At 38.6% G+C, this 18094-nt stretch overlaps 4 protein-coding genes across 4 annotated transcripts; 3 read left to right on the top strand and 1 right to left on the bottom strand.

The window, feature by feature from the left end:
• Nucleotides 1–2263: 2263 nt before the first annotated feature.
• LOC103945367 (probable disease resistance protein At5g63020) lies at nt 2264–5365 on the bottom strand. Its single transcript, XM_018647005.2, is given in 3 exon segments — nt 2264–2748; nt 2751–2867; nt 2870–5365. Coding segments are annotated over 3 exon segments (2637 nt in total). The 5' UTR covers nt 5208–5365; the 3' UTR covers nt 2264–2566.
• A 4005-nt stretch (nt 5366–9370) lies between these two features.
• On the top strand, nt 9371–12907 carry LOC103945366 (pentatricopeptide repeat-containing protein At1g80880, mitochondrial). The gene is made up of 2 exons (XM_009355923.3): nt 9371–10319; nt 11330–12907. Exons 1-2 carry the CDS (start codon nt 9718–9720, stop codon nt 12369–12371), a joined length of 1644 nt encoding a protein of 547 aa, XP_009354198.2. The 5' UTR covers nt 9371–9717; the 3' UTR covers nt 12372–12907.
• A 1489-nt stretch (nt 12908–14396) lies between these two features.
• LOC103945365 (lamin-like protein) lies at nt 14397–16001 on the top strand. Its single transcript, XM_009355922.3, has 2 exons — nt 14397–14661; nt 15482–16001. The coding sequence occupies exons 1-2, from the start codon at nt 14466–14468 to the stop codon at nt 15817–15819; spliced, it is 534 nt and encodes a 177-aa protein (XP_009354197.2). The 5' UTR covers nt 14397–14465; the 3' UTR covers nt 15820–16001.
• A 759-nt stretch (nt 16002–16760) lies between these two features.
• On the top strand, nt 16761–17780 carry LOC103945363 (serine/threonine-protein kinase ZRK7-like). Its single transcript, XM_009355921.3, has one exon. It carries the CDS (start codon nt 16761–16763, stop codon nt 17778–17780), a length of 1020 nt encoding a protein of 339 aa, XP_009354196.2.
• The last annotated feature ends 314 nt before the right edge of the window (nt 17781–18094 follow it).

The raw sequence follows: 18094 nt of genomic DNA, 5'->3' as shown, positions 1-18094 counted from the left end.
TGAGCCTAAGCTCATTTTAGTTTTTTGGATTTAGTCTGTTAACATGACACAAACAAGTACAAAAGTTTAGTGTTTCATTTGAGTCTTAACGAATCGGGTTGATGGCAAGTGGATCTGTTAATGACCAAACCAAAGTGATAGCAATTAAGGCCATCTCCAACCGAATGATCCAAAGGGTCGAAAATAGCTCGAAAATCATCTTCAATCGAGGGCCCCACGGAATCGGAAACGGCTAGAGAGCTGGAGGGCTAGCCAGAAAATAGAGCATTCATTCGGTTATAACCAACATGATTGGTTAAAAAAAATTTGAATACAATGGCTAGTTAGCCAGCCGTTGTATTCATTTTTTTTTTTAATTCTTAAAAATTCTAATTTTTTTTTTCCTATAAATACCTAAACCATTCATTAAATTTAAGTTCTAATTTTTTTGGTTTTTTGGGCCAGTTATCGTTGTAGTTTTTAAGTTTAAGTTGTTGGATTTGAATTTAAGTTGTTGTAGTTTTTAAATTTAAATAATAAATTATGCTTAGCCCTTTGGCCCTCGGTTGGAGACGAAGGCAATTATGGTCATGTACTATTCATTAAAATATTAATATATTGGAGGATCTTGGAGGGTCAGAAGGCTAAAACGAGCCCTCTGGCCAGACCATCTCCAACCCAAGGATCCAGAAGGTTGTGGAATCTGAGAGGGCTCCACGGAATCGGAAAGGGCTGGATGGCTGGTCAGAAAAATCATCTTTCCTGTCGGTTATAACCGACAAGAATGCTTAAGAAAAAAATTCAAATGCAACGGCTAGGTAACGTCAGTTAGCCGTTGCTTTTGAATTTTTTCTTTTACAGTTTTATTATTATTTTTTATATACAAAATTTTTCCTGTAACTTCTATTTTTCATATTTTTTTTAAATTCTATCTTTTTCTATAACTTTTATTTTACAAAATTTGTTTCATATATTTTTTTTAATTCCATTTTTTCCTATAATTTCTATTTCACAAAATTTGTTTTATTTTATTTCAAATTCTATTTTTATCCTATAACTTCTATTTCACAAAATTTGTTTCATATTTTTTTTTAAATTATATTTTTTTCCTATAACTTCTATTTTACAAAATTTGTTTCATATTTTTTTTTCCACTTCCTAAGTCATTATACAACATTAAATTAAATTAAGTAATAAATTATGTTGACATCACTTAGCCGTTGAATTTGAATTTAAGTTGTAGTTTTTAAATAATAAATTATGCTTGACCCTTTGGCCCTCGATTGGAGATGATTTTTTGTGACAGGGCTCAAATGAGTCATCTGGGCCTCTGGCCCTCGGTTGGAGACGGAGGCAAATATGGCCATGTACTGTTCATAAAAATATTAATATTTTGGAGGATCTTGGAGGGCCAGAGGGCTAAAACGAGCTCTCTGGCCAACCCTCGGTTGGAGATGGCCTAAGTCACATGCTCCAACACTATATTTCTTGTTCCACTAATGTTGGGTAAATTGACGCGAATGTCCAGCCAAGACTGCCATGACTTTAGTGGTAAATTTTTGGCTCCGCCACATTTGATTTAATTTTCTTTTATAGCTCATAAGTTAGTTTTCATGCATGCAGGATACGTGACTAAGTAACTTGGGTTTGCCTTCAGTAGTTCGACTCTTTATCCATTAAATTAGCAAGTAAGAAAAATAGTATTTCTTCAATTCAATCATGACCGTTCATTTTTCGTATTACTGAGTAGTCCGGACTATTAAAAAAAGGTAACTCATCACACAACTTTTGTGTTTGCCAAACAGCCTGAAATTACACTTAAGAGGGCAAGAAATGTGTTGTAAATTCAAGTGCGGCAGTTTCGTTGATGGCTTGGTTGTGTTTTGTGTATGTGATCATGCCAACAGATCAAATTGCTCGTATTGTTAGACAGCATGAAAACTAAGACAGCATCTCCATAACATCCTCAACTTTCTTTGGACTGCAATGTGCCAATTAGAAAAACCAAACCTCGACCTTCAGAACGACGACACCACTGCACCTCCGGACGCTTTCCCCCGAATAAGACCTTCTCAGCTCAATTAAACTATGAACAAGATGCAGCAGAATTAGCAACTTTCTCTTCCACATATTATCTTGCAAGTTTTCATATGGCTAAATCTACTTGCTGCGAGGGGTCGGAGACTACTTGTAAGGCAATATGAGATCATCGCCACCATCATCATCCTTATTATCGTTCCAGGCGATTAAGATTGTTATTCAAAGCACAAAATGGTCAGCACTCTTTACATCTGAAATCAGATTGCTTTCCTCTTGAAATAAATAGAAGTAACAAAAAGTACAACCATGGATTGTAGTTACAAAGTGCAGATGATGCATATGGAACAAAAGAGTAAGGGAAAAGAAGCGAAAGAGAAATCCGGACTCTCTGAACTCCGGTATCACAGCTAACACATTGATCATGTGATGCAGAGGTACTCAATGACAATGAATACAAGATTACATAACAACGAGCCTAAATACATGTGTAAAGTTGCACTTATGAAATGAAAATTACCATGAACATGGCTCCTGCATCATAAACCGCTTACTTATATTGTCTGAAACAAGGGAGGAAAGCCTTCTTATCATCTTCACTCTCCCAACGGAGCATATTCCACCATTCTTGTTCTCCAGTGATCACAAGATCACGTTTCGGGACGCTGCGAAGGTTGAGGGGAAGCTTCTTTAACTTTTGACAGCCACGGGTTTCGATTCTCTTCAGATACAGAAGGGCAAGGTTTTGTCTCCGTATATGCTCTCCAACTGTGGTAGGCTTACCAATATCAATTCATCAAGCTTTGAAAATTGATTCATCTCATCTACTTGGGCAATTTCACCCAATTTTCAAGTCGGATTATTTCTGTCATGTTGGAGCATGAGCGTATGGATAATGTCTTGAGATTTGGAGCAAAGACGAGCCATGTCAAGTCCGACAAGTTGGGGCAATCATGTACATCCACAGCTTCAAGGTGTTTGAAGGAACTTTGGCTTAAAACATCTAAGTTGTACTCCACACGACCACAACTGTTAATAATAAGAGAATATGCACGTTTCATATATGCCAACGGTGATATATCAAGCAAGCTTAAACCGTCAAGGCATAGAAAACGAGTGCAGCTCATTAGCTTGTTGGAGGCGAAAAACCTTTCAAGATCAGTTTGTATGGTAAAGGTTAGCATATCCAAGTGCTTCAAACCTTGCAATTCACTTTCCAGGTGCGCATTATCCCCAAGAATGCTTTTGCAAGTACCGCTATTATATAGTTTCAAAACTCTGAGTTTCGAGAAGCTAGAGAGTAAATTCTGCGGAATCACATCAAGTTCACTGGTATGCTCCAAGTTCAGATATATTAGCTTCACCAATGCCTTTAACTCAATTGGAAGCGCTGCTATGCATGTCTCTGAAAGATCAAGATATAGTAACGAAACCAATTTCGATATTCCTGATGGCAGCTGGGCTAAATCCTTGTTCTTGGACAAATCCAAAACTTGTAGGGTGGACATAGAATTGAAGAAATTGTGATCGATCATCTTCAGACGATTATTACTGAGATACAAGGTATGTAGATTGGGGCATGAAGGTATTGTGTCAAGATTTTCAATGTCATTGGCCATCAATGACATTCTTTTCACACCGTCCCATTTTTCAACATTCGGTATTTCCTTCAAAAGATGGCCAGCTTGAACCATAAAATTGTCTTTCGTTTCTTCGAGTTCACAAGCTAACCACAAGGCCATATCACGAATCACATCATGCATTTTTACATGGCCTCTTATATCTTCCAACAGACAAGAACGAACAAGAGTACCGATGATAGTGTAACCCTTGTTTAGAGCTCCATCTACATCGGCATACTCTTTCAATATTTCCTCACCCATCCATTTGTATATCAACTCATCTTTATGAATAGCAAAATCTTCCGGAAATAACGCACAATACAAGAAACAAGCCTTGACTTCGTCGCTAGATAAATTGTCGTAGCTAAGCTTAAGAAGAGGGAGAACTTCTTCCATACCTTCAAATCTCGAAGCCGATGACCTCAAAACATCAATTGCACCTTTCCATTCTCTTGCTGTCTTCTTGCAAGACATTGCCCTGCCAACTATTTTCAGAGCAAGAGGCAAACCGGCGCACTTTCTTGCCACAGTCTTAGCCAGGACAGGGATTTCGGGATCAAGAGAAAGCACATCTTCCGCAACGTTAACATTCATCCTAAACAATTTCCATGCTTCATCCTCCTCAAGACACTTGACTCTTTTCTTGCGACCACCTATTCCACCCATTTTGCTGCACACTTGCTCGTCGCGAGTAGTGAATATCAGTTTCGACCGGTTTGTTTCGTCGGGGATTGGAATTCCAACCTTGATCAGATCTACCTGCTCCCACACATCGTCCAAAAGGAACACAAACTTCTTTCTCCGCAATGCCTTGAAGATCTCGTTAGCCTTTTGCTCCTTCTCTTTGTTCTTCCATCTGTCACTAAAACACCCGATTTGCCTCCCAATCTCGTTCTGAATTTTCTCAATCCTGTGATTTCTTGAAATCGGAATCCAGATTATGAAATCGAAATCATTCGGGGTGCCGAGGTACCTGTTGTAGATCTGATCAAGCAGTGTAGTTTTCCCCACCCCTCCCATTCCGTACAACCCAACAATTCGCACTTCTGGCTCCTCAAGTTGCCTCCATAGCTCAACAACCATGGACTCCATCCCCAAAGTGTGGTCCATCTGTCGCATCTCCGGTAGCGGCGGAGCGTCCCCGGCTACCTCATCGAAAGTCCTTCCCTTCAAACTCAAAGCTTCGACTTCCCTCAACTTCTCGGTCACTTTTTTCCCGTATTCGTAGCTTGAATTGCAGCTACTCGAGCAGCACCCTCCTGCACATAACTTCTGAAGCTCCTGATCTTTGTCTCTCAACAATTCGACGACTTCCACTTGGATTTCTGCAACCCTCGACATCCACCACTGGACTTGGTCTAACCTCCTCTGTTCTTGTGCCTCGGCCCTGTCGACTTTGTCCTCGACGTCGTTCTTCAGCGCTTTCAATTCTTCCAACGCGTTTGTGAGAGATTTGAGATTTTCTTCCATGAGACAAAGGTAGGATGCTCGTCCGAAGGTGCAGTCCAGGCAGCGATTGATGAGGGCGTCGCATTGCACTTGCAGAGTGACTGAGCAGCAATTCCCCATCTTTGCGGCAAGAGAGGATCAATTCAGAAAGAAAACTGACAGCAAGAAATATTCTCAAAAGAATTGTGTAAATGAAACTGGAGATCAATCGCAGTACCACCAGTTTCCCATCTTCACCACTTGACTCCAATAGCATTTTGCAGTCAACGGACAAGTTGCTTCTAGATCTAATCATTCTATGTTTTCAATCGTTAGGGGTATATTAGTATTTTTATATTAACTTTGGCTATAATTATCATTACTTTACAAGAGTGGTTATAATTTAATACGGGTTTTAAATTTTGGTTATTTTTCTAAATTTTTCCATTATTTTTAGTTGAACATCAAAGAGTCCTGACGAACAAAATTATAAAATAATAAGAATATTATTAAATACAAAAAATGGCTATAAAACTCATAAATGCTACATTGTGACTAACTTCTTCTCAACTAAATAACAAACATGTCATTTATAATAAACCAACCCCAACCCTAAAAGGTAAGAAACCAACACTACAAGCACATCCATCACAAATAAAAGAAAATTTGCGTGGGACATAATAGCACGAAAATATTCGCGACCCTATTATAAGTAAGTCACAAATAACATTGCCAATCGCAATATTTATTGTGGGTTTGCGAACCCAAAAGAAGGAATAAAGTTTCAGCGCAAAACTGAAACTCCTAGAGTGGGTCGCACTTATAGCTTGTTTACTGATCCGTAATCAAAATAAGAGGATTTGAATTGAGGAAGAATTAAGTTGATGCAGATTGGATTGATTCCTATAAAATGTCTTTACTAAATTGTCAGGAAACGGAATACGAATGGTGTTGGTTTCATATAAGTTATTCACCAATTCACTTCTGAATTGGAATCAAAACCATTTGATTCTAAACTGTCATTGGTCTAAATGAATTATTTTATGTGATAATTAGTAAAATTTAATTTTCATACAATCTTAACTCATAAATGATTGAATTTTCTATCTTTTTATAAACTAATTTTTTAACTATTTTTTTGACCTTTTCAAACGTAATTTTTTATACCCACCTCATAACTTCCCAAGCCAGCAGTCCTACCGCCACCACTCTCTCCCTCCCTTTCTTCCATTTTCTTTTATGTGGATCCTTCATCATCATTTCATGCGCATCCATTGATCTCTCCCGCGTGTCGCACCTCCATCCCCACACGACCACGATGCCACAACCAAAAAACAACCAGCTCACTACGATATCTGAACACACCCTGGGATTCTTGAGATTGGTTCACTGGGGCACAGCGGGGAGGTGAAAGGGAGGCAGGCGGAGAGATCTGGGCTTGTTTATTTTAATGGCAGATTTGGAGTTTTTAGGAATTCGATGGGGTTATAATGGGTAGAAAATTGTATTCCGGACTCCTCCTTTGTCCTGGAATTCAAATGACAGAATTTTATTGTCTAGAATTTGTGAATTTTCTTATTTGGTTAACCTAAAAGAACAATGAAATTTGAATACGGAATTTGTTATTCTTAAATTCTCACTCATAGATGTAAAAACCCGTCCCGAAAATTTATGGAACGAATTGACATTTTTGTAATTTCACTAAGTTTGGGTTTTTATTTAAAAATTATTTTTAGATCTTAATGTGTGCGGCTGTGGGGCCCACTCCGGCGGCCCAACCCCCCTTCCTTTCTCTCTGTCTCTGTCTGTTTCTCACTCTATCGAACCTCGCTATCCCCATATCTCTCCCTCGCTGCATCACTCTCCCCCGAACTCTCTCTTTTAGATCTCACTCCTCTCTACACCGTTGCACCACTCACACCACCATCCTTCGGCCCTTCCTGCATCCTTTAAACCCGACGAAGACGCACGGACCCTTTGAGCCCATACCTTCCCCGGCTTCCCCGCGACAATGATCGTGATCGTTGCAAGCGATCCTCAGCCCTCTCCGACCACCTATTCTTTACAAGTGAGGTAGTTTCGACTCCGTCGTCTTGTTATCTTCTTTGTGGGTCTAAATTTAGAGTAAAATAGTGGAAGATTCGAGCTCCATCGAAGCTCGGGAATTTCCCGACTAAACTCCGGCCTTCTCCCTCGCAAAATCGAGCCGAGAACCCAAACCAAAACCTTGGGCCCTTGTGGAACCCAACCCAAAACCCTTAAAGTCCTAAACCGAATCTAACATAACTACCTAGGCCCGTTACTAAACCCTTTAACCCCCGGCCCAAAACATTGGCCCTTTATGCTAAGCCGAACCCCTTTTGAACCCAAGGCCAATCAAGTGGGCCGGGCCTTAGGCCCAAGCCCAAGACCATAGGAACCGGCCCAAAGTTTAGGCCCAGAACCGGTTGGACCGGCCTAACCCAAATGGAATATTTTGTGGAATATTCCATTAGAGCAATTTTTCAAAATTTACTTGGGACCCTTCTTAGGATAATTCGACGTTCTAGATCCGTTTTTTACGTTTGTTTTCCCAAATTCAATCGTTTGAATAGAGTTTTATTAATTGAACCCTTTATGTGCTTAGGGGCAATTATTTGTGGCGTTTCCGTCTTTGCTAGTTTGCATGGCTTTTCAATGGCAAAGTATATGTGAGTAGGCCTCTTCTAAAATACATGTTTTAATAGTAGAAATGCATACATGAAAAACATGATTTAATGATTACGTTTTATGAGATATTATGCTTACTGAGAGTATTTTGGAATATCATATTTTATCGAACTGATGTTCTTTGTAGTATATATGATGGATGACTATATACTATTTATGAACATACTTTTACACATTTCTTTATAGTATATATGATGGATGACTATATGCTATGAAGATGTTTTGAGATATATGTACACATATGTTTGGAAAGACTATGTTCAATGATTTTGTGCATATCTAGTGGTCACTGTTCTGCCTATGGGCGAGGGAGATATATGGCTGGCAAGAGATATATGTAGATGGCTTTGGGCCGAGAGATACTGATACTGACACCACTAGTTAGTACATTATATACGAGATATGTTTTGGAAAGGTTTTATGGCATGCTAGGTTTTGCGGAAAACCTACTACATATTATACTATTGATGTTTTTATGAAACTTTGGGGGTTAGTACGTTTGATGTATAACTGTTTTATTATATAAATATATATACACACACATATATATATATCAATTTGGTCTACTCATGTTTGTTTTGCGCCCCCTTAGGACTTAGAATCGAGGCATACAATCCCTGCGTTAAGGCACTTTCGCATCGGCATCTTCAAGTCCTCAGTGTAGGACCCATTCCTTTGTTCATTCAATTTTTATATTATTCCTTTCTAGTGTTAGGTTTTAGTTATATGCTCTGAACACGTTCCTCATTTGCATATTAATTATATTTAAATTTATAAGTCTTATTTATTTCTTGTTCGCATGCATACTAATATGGCTTCGTCACATTCGGGTGTCGCCCATCACATGCCTACTATGATGTTCGGGGAATATCGAGGTCGAGCGTGTCAATAGAAATTTGGAAATGACACCTATTTACATGGAATTTAAACTTGGGAATTGGAAGTTTCAAATTCCAAGTTTTTTTTTTCTCCATGGAAATTCTAAATTTCTATGTTTATGAATCCAAACAAGGAATTGGTGCATGTGAATTTATAATTTCTTTTCAAATTTATTTCCCTCATCCAAACATATAGTAAGTCACTTTCAGTTTCATTTTTTTTAACACAAATGATAAGTAATTGTTAAAGCATTTAAACATAAATCTAAAGAGTGAAGTCAAGTCTTGCCTAAATACGCACAGCACAAGTGTCTCCATGTTACCTAATATTTGTTGTCAAAACTTAAATAACACTACACGTTAGGAAATTTGAACTTGTAAGCATAGAGCGAAACACCCTACTATAACTAACTTTTTCAAACCACGTCTACTTTAAAATTTCAACACATTATTTTTTTCCTTATACACTCCTATTTCTTTTTTAACCTTAAATTAAATTAATCAAAATAAAATTTAGATAAAAGTAAACATAATCATGTCCTTTGGTCATGCTCGACTTTTTTTCTTTTTCTCTTTCTTTCCAATGTTTGCATCGAACATATTAAATTAATACAAAATGACAATAAAGGTCGTCCAATAATTAAAAACCTTTAACAAACTTTATTATGAAATGACAACAAGGACAACACACTCAGTGACTCAAACTCCCTCCCTTCAAACCCTTATGACAAGAATTATGCTCTGTATTTTAGATATATCGAAAAATTTCTCTATAATGAAATACAAACCGAACTGAATTTGATCCGTTACAATCCAATTTAACTCAATTTTCTTGATGAATATTTATAAGAACCGAAGAAACCAAATTGTAACTTTTTTTCGATTTCAATTCCAATTTTAGAGGTGAACCGGACCGTGCTCATCTTTAAATTTGATGTAATTTTGGTCGGGTCGGGATTGTCCGGGGAGAATCCTGTGCCATTTTAGTCATCACGTTTCAATTTTCAATCTCTTTTCCTAATGCCACTGTTCACGCCCAGTGCTGTTTCTGGTGTGGTGAACTGATGGCACTTCCCGCCATCGCAAGAAGACTGCGAAGCAAACATTCCCAGCTCTTCCTATCACACACCCTACTCCCATCCATTTCTGACTCACCGTCTCCGCCTCGTTCCTCACAACTTCTCCTCCGCGATCTCTGTCAGACGTTTCATCGAACACTTCTTGTGCTCCCGCAAACCCCTCGCCATTTCTGTACTCTCCAGCCCTTCTCAGCCCAAACCCTCAACGACCCTTTGGGCTTCAATGGCCAACGATTCAACAAAAACCACCCCCGCGACTCGGGTTTCACCCAATTTCTCGAATTGCTCAAACGCGCCGCCGATTTTGCCTCAGAAGCCGAGACCATGGCTTTTCTCGACGAGTCGGGCATCAAGGTGGATCGAGAAGCGGTGCTTTTGGCGATTTGGGAGTTGAGGCAAGATTGGAAATCGGCGTTTTTGGCTTTCCAATGGGGTGAGAAGTGGGGCTGTTGCAACGAAGAGGCTTGTAGTCTGATGGTATGGATTCTGGGGAGTCACAAAAAGTTCAGTACTGCTTGGTGTTTGATACGAGACTTGCATCGGGCTTTGATGGATACGCGGCGTGCAATGCTTATTATGATTGATAGGTATGCTTGTGCTTTGCTTTTGATTTTTTAATTTTTGATTGAATGTTGGTTATGGTTTGAATTGAAATTATATATGGTGTTTGAAAAGAGGTTTCATTTAGCTAGAGTGTTTGGTTGTTAGAACTAGACATGGTTGTAAATTTTCTGCATTCTATTTTTTTGTTTCATACTCTTAAAAGTTTGAAATTTGATATGTATTGTTTCAATGGTTGCTCCAATTCTTGTTTTTGTGCAATCAAACAAGATGTTTTAACGTCATGAAACTCCGAAAATCAAACGATTTTTTCTTTTTAAAGTAGGAATCTTTACAGAATTAGTTCTTGTTCATTTTTTCTGGCTTCAGGATATATGGATTTTTGTTTCAGGGTGATAGATGATGAGTTTAGTTTAGAATTTAGGGATCTTAGTCTTGAGCTGTGGTTTATTCGATAAATGTGAGACGAATCTGAAACAACATGAATGAAACAATAAAAACTCGACTTTATTTACACCCCTAATCTCTCTATTTGAGTATGTAGGTGTTGGATGCTCGTAACTGAAAGCTATCCGAATGTTTTTCAATGAGGTCTTGGAAACATGCCCAACAACACTATTGGACTGTTATGTGTTCCAGATACTCATTGGATTTTTATACATAATTTTTGCTGGCGAAGTATGTGACTAAAATTATTGAAAGTAAATGACACTGTTGTCGCTATTATTTAAAGTAAAGATTGCTTGTAATTAGTAGCTTACTATTAGTTATGTTTATGTATGTTTTAAATTTCTTGAGAGAGAGAGAGAGAGAGGGAGAGAGAAGAGTTCATAAATTTTAAAAAGGAGGTAGTGGCTTGAATACTTGTAGACATCGAAATTTGAAATTCGTATTTGAGTATTATCTAAGGTTTGTCCGTTTCTTGGAGTTTGTTTGTTAGCATCCCTGAGCTTATGCTTTCTCAAACTCATACAGGGTTTACAAGTTCTGATAAAAAATCATAATCTTTCCTTATTTCTCCTTTGTTGTTCATCAGATATGCATCTGTGAATGATCCGTGTAAGGCCATTAAGACATTCCACGTAATGGACAAGTTCAGATTGACTCCTGATCAAGAAGCATTCCACATCCTCTTGAATGCTCTCTGTAAATATGGAAACATTGAAGAAGCTGAAGAGTTCATGCTTGTAAATAAGAAGCTTTTCCCACTGGAGACCGAGAGCTTTAACATTATTTTGAATGGGTGGTGTAACATATCTGTTGATGTTTTTGAAGCCAAGAGAGTTTGGAGAGAAATGTCAAAATGTTGTGTTACACCAGATGCAACTTCTTATACGCACTTGATCTCCTGCTTCTCAAAGGTTGGGAAATTATTTGACTCCCTTAGGCTCTATGATGAAATGAAGAAGAGGGGTTGGATCCCTGGGATCAGCGTTTATAGCTCATTAATTTATGTTCTCACTTGTGAAAATTGTTTTAAAGAAGCTCTCAAAATACTGGACAAATTGAAAGAAGAGGGTTTGCAGGCAGATGCTACCACGTATAACTCAATGATATGTCCTTTATGTGAATCAGAAAAGCTAGAGGAGGCGAGGCAGATGTTGAGCGCTATGATAGCCGATAATCTCAGCCCAACCACTGAGACTTACAATGCGTTTCTCCAGAGCACAGGTTTAGAGGGAACTCTTGAAATTCTTAATCGGATGAAGAAAGCTAATTTAGGTCCCAGTAGCAGTACCTTTCTTATGATTCTTGGAAAGTTCTTCAGATTAGAGCAACCTGAAATGGCATTGAAGATGTGGACGGAAATGAAGCAGTATGGAGTAGTGCCTGATTCTGCACATTACACAGTAATGGTACAAGGGCTGGCAGCTTGTCGGTTGTTAATTAAGGCCAAGGAAATATTTTCTGAGATGAAGACTGACGGATTTGTAGAAGATCCAAAGCTTAAGAGGCTTTTGGAGGAGCCAGGTAGTCGTGTTAAAGGAAAACGGAGACCGAAACCAGTCAAGCAGGCAACAAAGGTTAATCAAAACCAAGGCAGTACAAAGAGATGGAATAGTCTGCGCCAATCATGAAAGAAAAAGGCATCAATTGAATAGTTTAAGCTCAAATTCGACTGCATGCGGAACATTTCTAAAAGATATGGGTTGTAGTTATTGGCCAAGTCATTGAGGAAGCTGCTTCTGCAAACATCGACTCATAGAAACAGTACCACTTATGCTATCTGGTTTTCATCCGTGGCAGCTGATTAAGACAAAAATTAATCTGGCATTGAGAAAGGAGCTCAGCTTCTTCAATAATGCAAAAGTTTATCAAAGAGCATTTAATTCACAGTTTTCTGGTATATTCGGGAATCATTGCTGTTGTTTCTCGATGTTCCTGGTATGTTTTCTACTTGATCCCTCGTGTTCATATTGTACTTCTGGCAGATGACTCCAACTTTGGTCAATTAGTCATGAACGTGATTAGTTTATCGTGGTTTCCATGATTTGGAAGCACACTATTTTCCTCTTTTCGTTGTTGCTTTTGTTTGCTCATACTGAACAAAGACTTGTTAACATTTGGTGAACGAAGACTTGTTTGGAAGTGTAGTATTTTTTTTTCTTCTGCAGCTTCTCAGTCATCTATGCTGGTGGAACCTACTATCTGTAGATTTAGCGATTCCAGTTCGGTTTAAAAGGAAGAGAAGAATGAAAAACCCTCTGTTCTATAACTCATAACTGTAAACAACTCTTCATGTAAGAAATTTTATGTTTTCAATCCTACCGTAATAGTGCGAAAAAACGAGAATCTGATTGTGGCACTCATCATTTGTTTTGTGAGCACTGGATAGCGATACGGGGAAATTTTCTAGCAGTCCGTAGCCTCTCCTCTATGATTCGTTGGCAGGGGCATAAGTTTCGTTTTCAAGATGGGCACACACGCCGTCGTGTATATGTTTCTTGGCGACTTTGAAAACATACATTTACCACCATGATTGAGCATTATCCTCTTTGAACAAGAAGGGTAGGTCTCTTAGCATTAGCAGCTGCCACGGATGAAATCCAGGCAGCATAAGTGGTAAGGTTTCTATTATCCTCTTGGTCAGATCTCTTAGTATTAGCACGTTTTTCTTCCCGACAGACCTTCAAGTGTTTTTTTCAAAAATCAACAAAGAAAAATGACAATTAAAGTTCCACCTGTAGAGGCGTTAGAGGCCCCATATCCGGACCCACTCCATTTTGGGCCCATTCACTTGATGCCACGTGTAATTTGTTTACCATAATATGATGCATCTCCTCCTCCGACGCAGGGACAAAGGTGATAGAGATTAAGATTCTTTTCACTGGTTAAAAAGTCATTTAAAGTAAATTTTCTAGAACCCTCTGCTTCAATCTAGAAATATATAGAAATAAACATGTCATGGAGTGCATCTAAAATGGGACCTCTCCGATTTCGGTTAAACCTGACAAACCTACATTACCAATTAAAGTACAAAGGAAAATTAAAATTTGCCAGTTTCAAAGTTCAAAAGGTTAATACGACGATATCTTAAAATTCATCTTAAGAATATGTAACTTACATTTTGTATTTGTGCATTCTTCAGCTGTTTATAATAAATAGATTGTCGGCTATTAATGCAAGATTGCATCAACAGTCCACAATCACGTACGCATGCTTAAGTGATCGATGCTCTAACAAAGTTAAAGTTGTATCATATAACCAATACAATACGAGCCCTTATCCTAAGTGAGTAGGTCACTTGATAGTGCTAATGTAGTATTCACTTATATTTGATGCTTTAAAGAAAAATTAATGAAAATAGCTTGAAAATTTTAAGTTTTAACGATAAGGACAAAATAAAGGGTAAAGTGAATAATATCAGGATTGACTTTAGTATAAAAATATAATTTTTCGTTAAAATAGAAAACTTTTTGTTAAATTTACTGTGCTTTAATTCAAATCTATATCCTCCCAAAGACTAAACAGTGGACCAGTCTGTCAACATTGTTGGACTGGACCCCCATATTAATATAATTGTCGTGTTGTGTGGCTCCCATACAACCCAGATAATTCAACTTTTGAATCGTATTTCCAGACTCCACTAGAGTGATATTGCAGCGACTACTGGAAGCTGAGGGGGAGAGAGAGGAGAGAGAGAGAGAGAGGAGAGAGACGTGAAGGAAGAGATGTCCAAGTCTCCTCACTCCAACTCCAACTCCAATGACCACATCTTGCTTGTCGTTTTCATCATCTCGGGGCTTGCAGTGCTCACTCCAATCCTTGCCACCGACCACATTGTTGGAGCCAACCGTGGCTGGAATCCTGGCCAAAACTACACCCTCTGGGCCAACAACCAAACTTTCTATGTTGGGGACCTTATTTGTAAGATAACAATCTCTCCCTCTCTCTCTATGTATGTGTTTCTGTCATATGTTTTAACCGTTAGATTTGATGTTTAAATCTATTATTTTAGTTTTAGCCATTTATTTTTTGTATCACTCGGTGGCATCATTGGAAAAATTGCTTATTTTTTGTTGATGTAAAGAAAATTAAAGAGAAATGAGAAATGCCATATTATTGTACACTGAATTGAAACTAGCACAGACATTTTGAAAATCTTTAAGCTATGTTTGGGTTAGGGACTTTCAAATTCTAAGGCCATTATGTAAAATGAAGAAGAAATGGATCACAAAAAATTAGATATGAGGAATTAGAAAATGCACCACATAAGCATTACAAATATACCTAAATCCCTTGGAATTTGGAAGTTTCTTACCCAAACATACCCTAAAGTTTGCCTCAGTTTCTATCTGAGAAAGTTTTCTTGCATAAATTTCATAGCTCATGAACCATCATCTTGTTCTTTGAATGTTGCCATTTGTGTATAGGGTTGGCTTCAGTACGGTTACCATACCAAAATCCCGGTACCAATACCACATTAAACTTTTGGTATAGCAAAATTTATTACCATTACCGTGCCAAACTTTTGGTATACCTAATGATTTTGATTACCAATATCATTACCAATTGGTACAACATTAGTATGGGATGGTAATTCAGTAAAAAATTCCACCCCTATTTGTGCAGTGTCACAATTTAAATCTTTTGGGGAAAATCAAACAATTTATCTTTTGTGCAAGTTTTTCTTATTTATCCATGTTTTTGTTTTTGTTCTCAAAGTGTAATGTTTGTTAAATTGCAGCGTTTAGGTACCAAAAGAACCAGTACAATGTGTTTGAAGTGAACCAAACAGGGTATGACAACTGCACCTTGGACGGTGCAGTTGGGAACTGGAGCAGTGGCAAAGACTTCATCCCCCTCAATCAGGCCAAGAGGTATTACTTCATTTGTGGCAATGGGCAGTGCTACAATGGCATGAAGGTCTCTGTCCTTGTCCATCCTCTGCCTTCCCCCCCAAAGGCCGCCGTCAGTGCTCATAACTCTTCATCAGATGCTGCTGTCCTGGTGGTTCCTCAACAGGGATTTCGGGCTTTGGTGGTTTCCTTGGCAATGCTGTGCTTTGGATTTGGATGGGTGTAGTGCTTGTGGTATAGCTCAGGGAAGTGTACAATTTATTTGTTCTGAGTTCTTAATGTATGCTCATCAGACTTTCACGTTATGTGATTTAGGCTGAAGTGTTCTGAGGTTTTTCCTTTCTCCTCTCAACTGTGTTACCTGAACTTTATTTTTCAAATGACTAGATTTCGAGAGCCCTTCGACTATTTTCAACTCCTGTTGTTTATAGTTTTGATCGTTTGAGCTATTTCTAGGCATCGAGGCATTCACACCAGTTTTATAGCAGCGTAGGCCGTCACTGTTAAGACCATAGACTTGGCAGGGAGTCGGTGACTACATTCATTTGCCTTCCAAGAGTAGGCTAGCTATAACCCCATCAACTGTTTTCCATTTTCAGTTGCTATTGATGTAGGCAGTTCTTGAGCTGCATCTACTTCGACATGAGGTGTAGGAAAACCGATCCTTCTGCTCATACAAATTTGATGATCAGTCCATTTGAATTAGGATCACAATTTCCATCAAAAGAATGAATGAGTAGCTTCAACCTCGCAGCTCTATTCCGCAGAAAGTATCTTTTTGCTCTTTTTTTGTGGTTTCTGAAGAGTGATTGCATATTGGTTTCCGTTGGGTTTAGCTCCAGTCTTTTGGCCCTGTTCAGAAAGTCAGCCAACTTGGGGCTTAACGCAGTCAAGTTGGCTAGAGAAGTATGCCCTCCTCACCAAGTTCGGTTCCCTCCCCTCCCCGTAATTTAAAGTAGATTATTACCCAATTTAATTTAATTTTTTAGTTGTCTTCAATTTTTTACTTGAAGACTTCTCGAAGGGCCAGTCCCTTTTAAAAGTCTTCAAGACTTTTTCAAAGTAAACGATAGTCGTGAAGAGAAATTTAATCACACTTTCGATGTTTTGCGCGTTAAGCCCCAAATAAAGTTGTGACTTCGGCAACTGAAAAGCATATCTTCCAATATGCTATCAAGATTCAGAAACAACAAATACAACAGGGAAAAGAAGGGCTGCTTCTTGAAGAATGGAGCTGCTATGTTGGAACAGCTCATACATTCTTTCGATGGGAGTTGTAATCCGATTCGGATGTACTCCGAACAAGACCTCAACAAGGCAACGAATGACTACGGCTGGGATGGAATGATACATAGGGATTGGAATTCTCGACTTTACAAAGGAGTTCATGAAGAGCGCCAGATTTTGGTTAAGGAGTTTGAAGCAGACTCGAGTAGTTACATGGATCCTCTGGAATTGGTTGCGAATGAAGTAGCAATTGCCTCGAACATGAGCAAGCACAAGAATGTTTTGAAGCTGTTGGGTTGCTGCCTTGAGACCGAGTTGCCTACACTAATTTATGAATTCCCAACAAAAGGTAATCTCTCCCACCACATCTATGGAGATGGTGAATCACCACTGTGGCCGATCAGGTTAAAGATTGCAATTGAAGTAGCAGGTGCAGTTGCTTATCTCCACTATGCCATGCCGAAGATGATCATCCATCGAGATATAAAGACTGGACATATCTTCTTAGACCAAGACTATGTCGCCAAGCTGTCCGAATTCCAAACCTCATTACCAATTCCTTTTGGTAAAACTCATGTAGATGTTGAAGTGATTACTGGAACTCACGGGTGCATGGCTCCTGAATATGTTATATCCGGACGTACTTCAGAAAAGAGTGATGTCCACAGCTTTGGAGTTCTATTATGTGAGATCTTTGCAGGAAAGAGATGGAGTGATGTACTAAATTGGTCTATGGAGAATGATTACAATGCCGGTTCAAGCTTATATAGCGAGCTCGAGTTTACGGAGTTAGCAAATCTTTGCAAAACCTACTTAGAGGCCGAGGTATTGGAAGAAGAAAACAAGAAGCAAGTAGTGGAATGTGCCAAGCTCATAGGGAGGTGTCTCAAAAAAAATCCGGACGAGAGGCCGATCATGATGGAGGTAGCACAATCACTGAGAGTGATCAAAAGCTTATGAGATTCACATCACTCAGTCTTAGAGTGATCAAAAGTTTATAAGATTGTTGCTACTGTATTCTAGTTATGATATTGATTAAATGAACCAGTGTTGAAGAAAATGACGCGAATGAGCAACTATGTGTTTTTTTTTTATCAAATAATTCAATTTATAACTTATTGAGAATCTAGAGTACAGTCGGAAATATAAATCATGCAATCTAACCACAACCGTAAAACTTACACTGAGCTCAACCACCTGTCTGGGACGACTTTCTGTAACGTTTCATGTTGCATGCTGCTACAGCAATTAGATTTTTACAGCAAACTAGCGAA

Source organism: the organism of the source record quoted next, unplaced genomic scaffold (genome assembly GCF_019419815.1).
Source record: "Pyrus x bretschneideri cultivar Hongxiangsu unplaced genomic scaffold, Pyrus_bretschneideri_v1 Contig20, whole genome shotgun sequence".
NCBI lineage: Eukaryota > Viridiplantae > Streptophyta > Magnoliopsida > Rosales > Rosaceae > Pyrus > Pyrus x bretschneideri.
The sequence above is the reverse complement of the archived record's forward strand: the minus strand, read 5'-3'. Positions and strand labels throughout refer to the sequence as shown.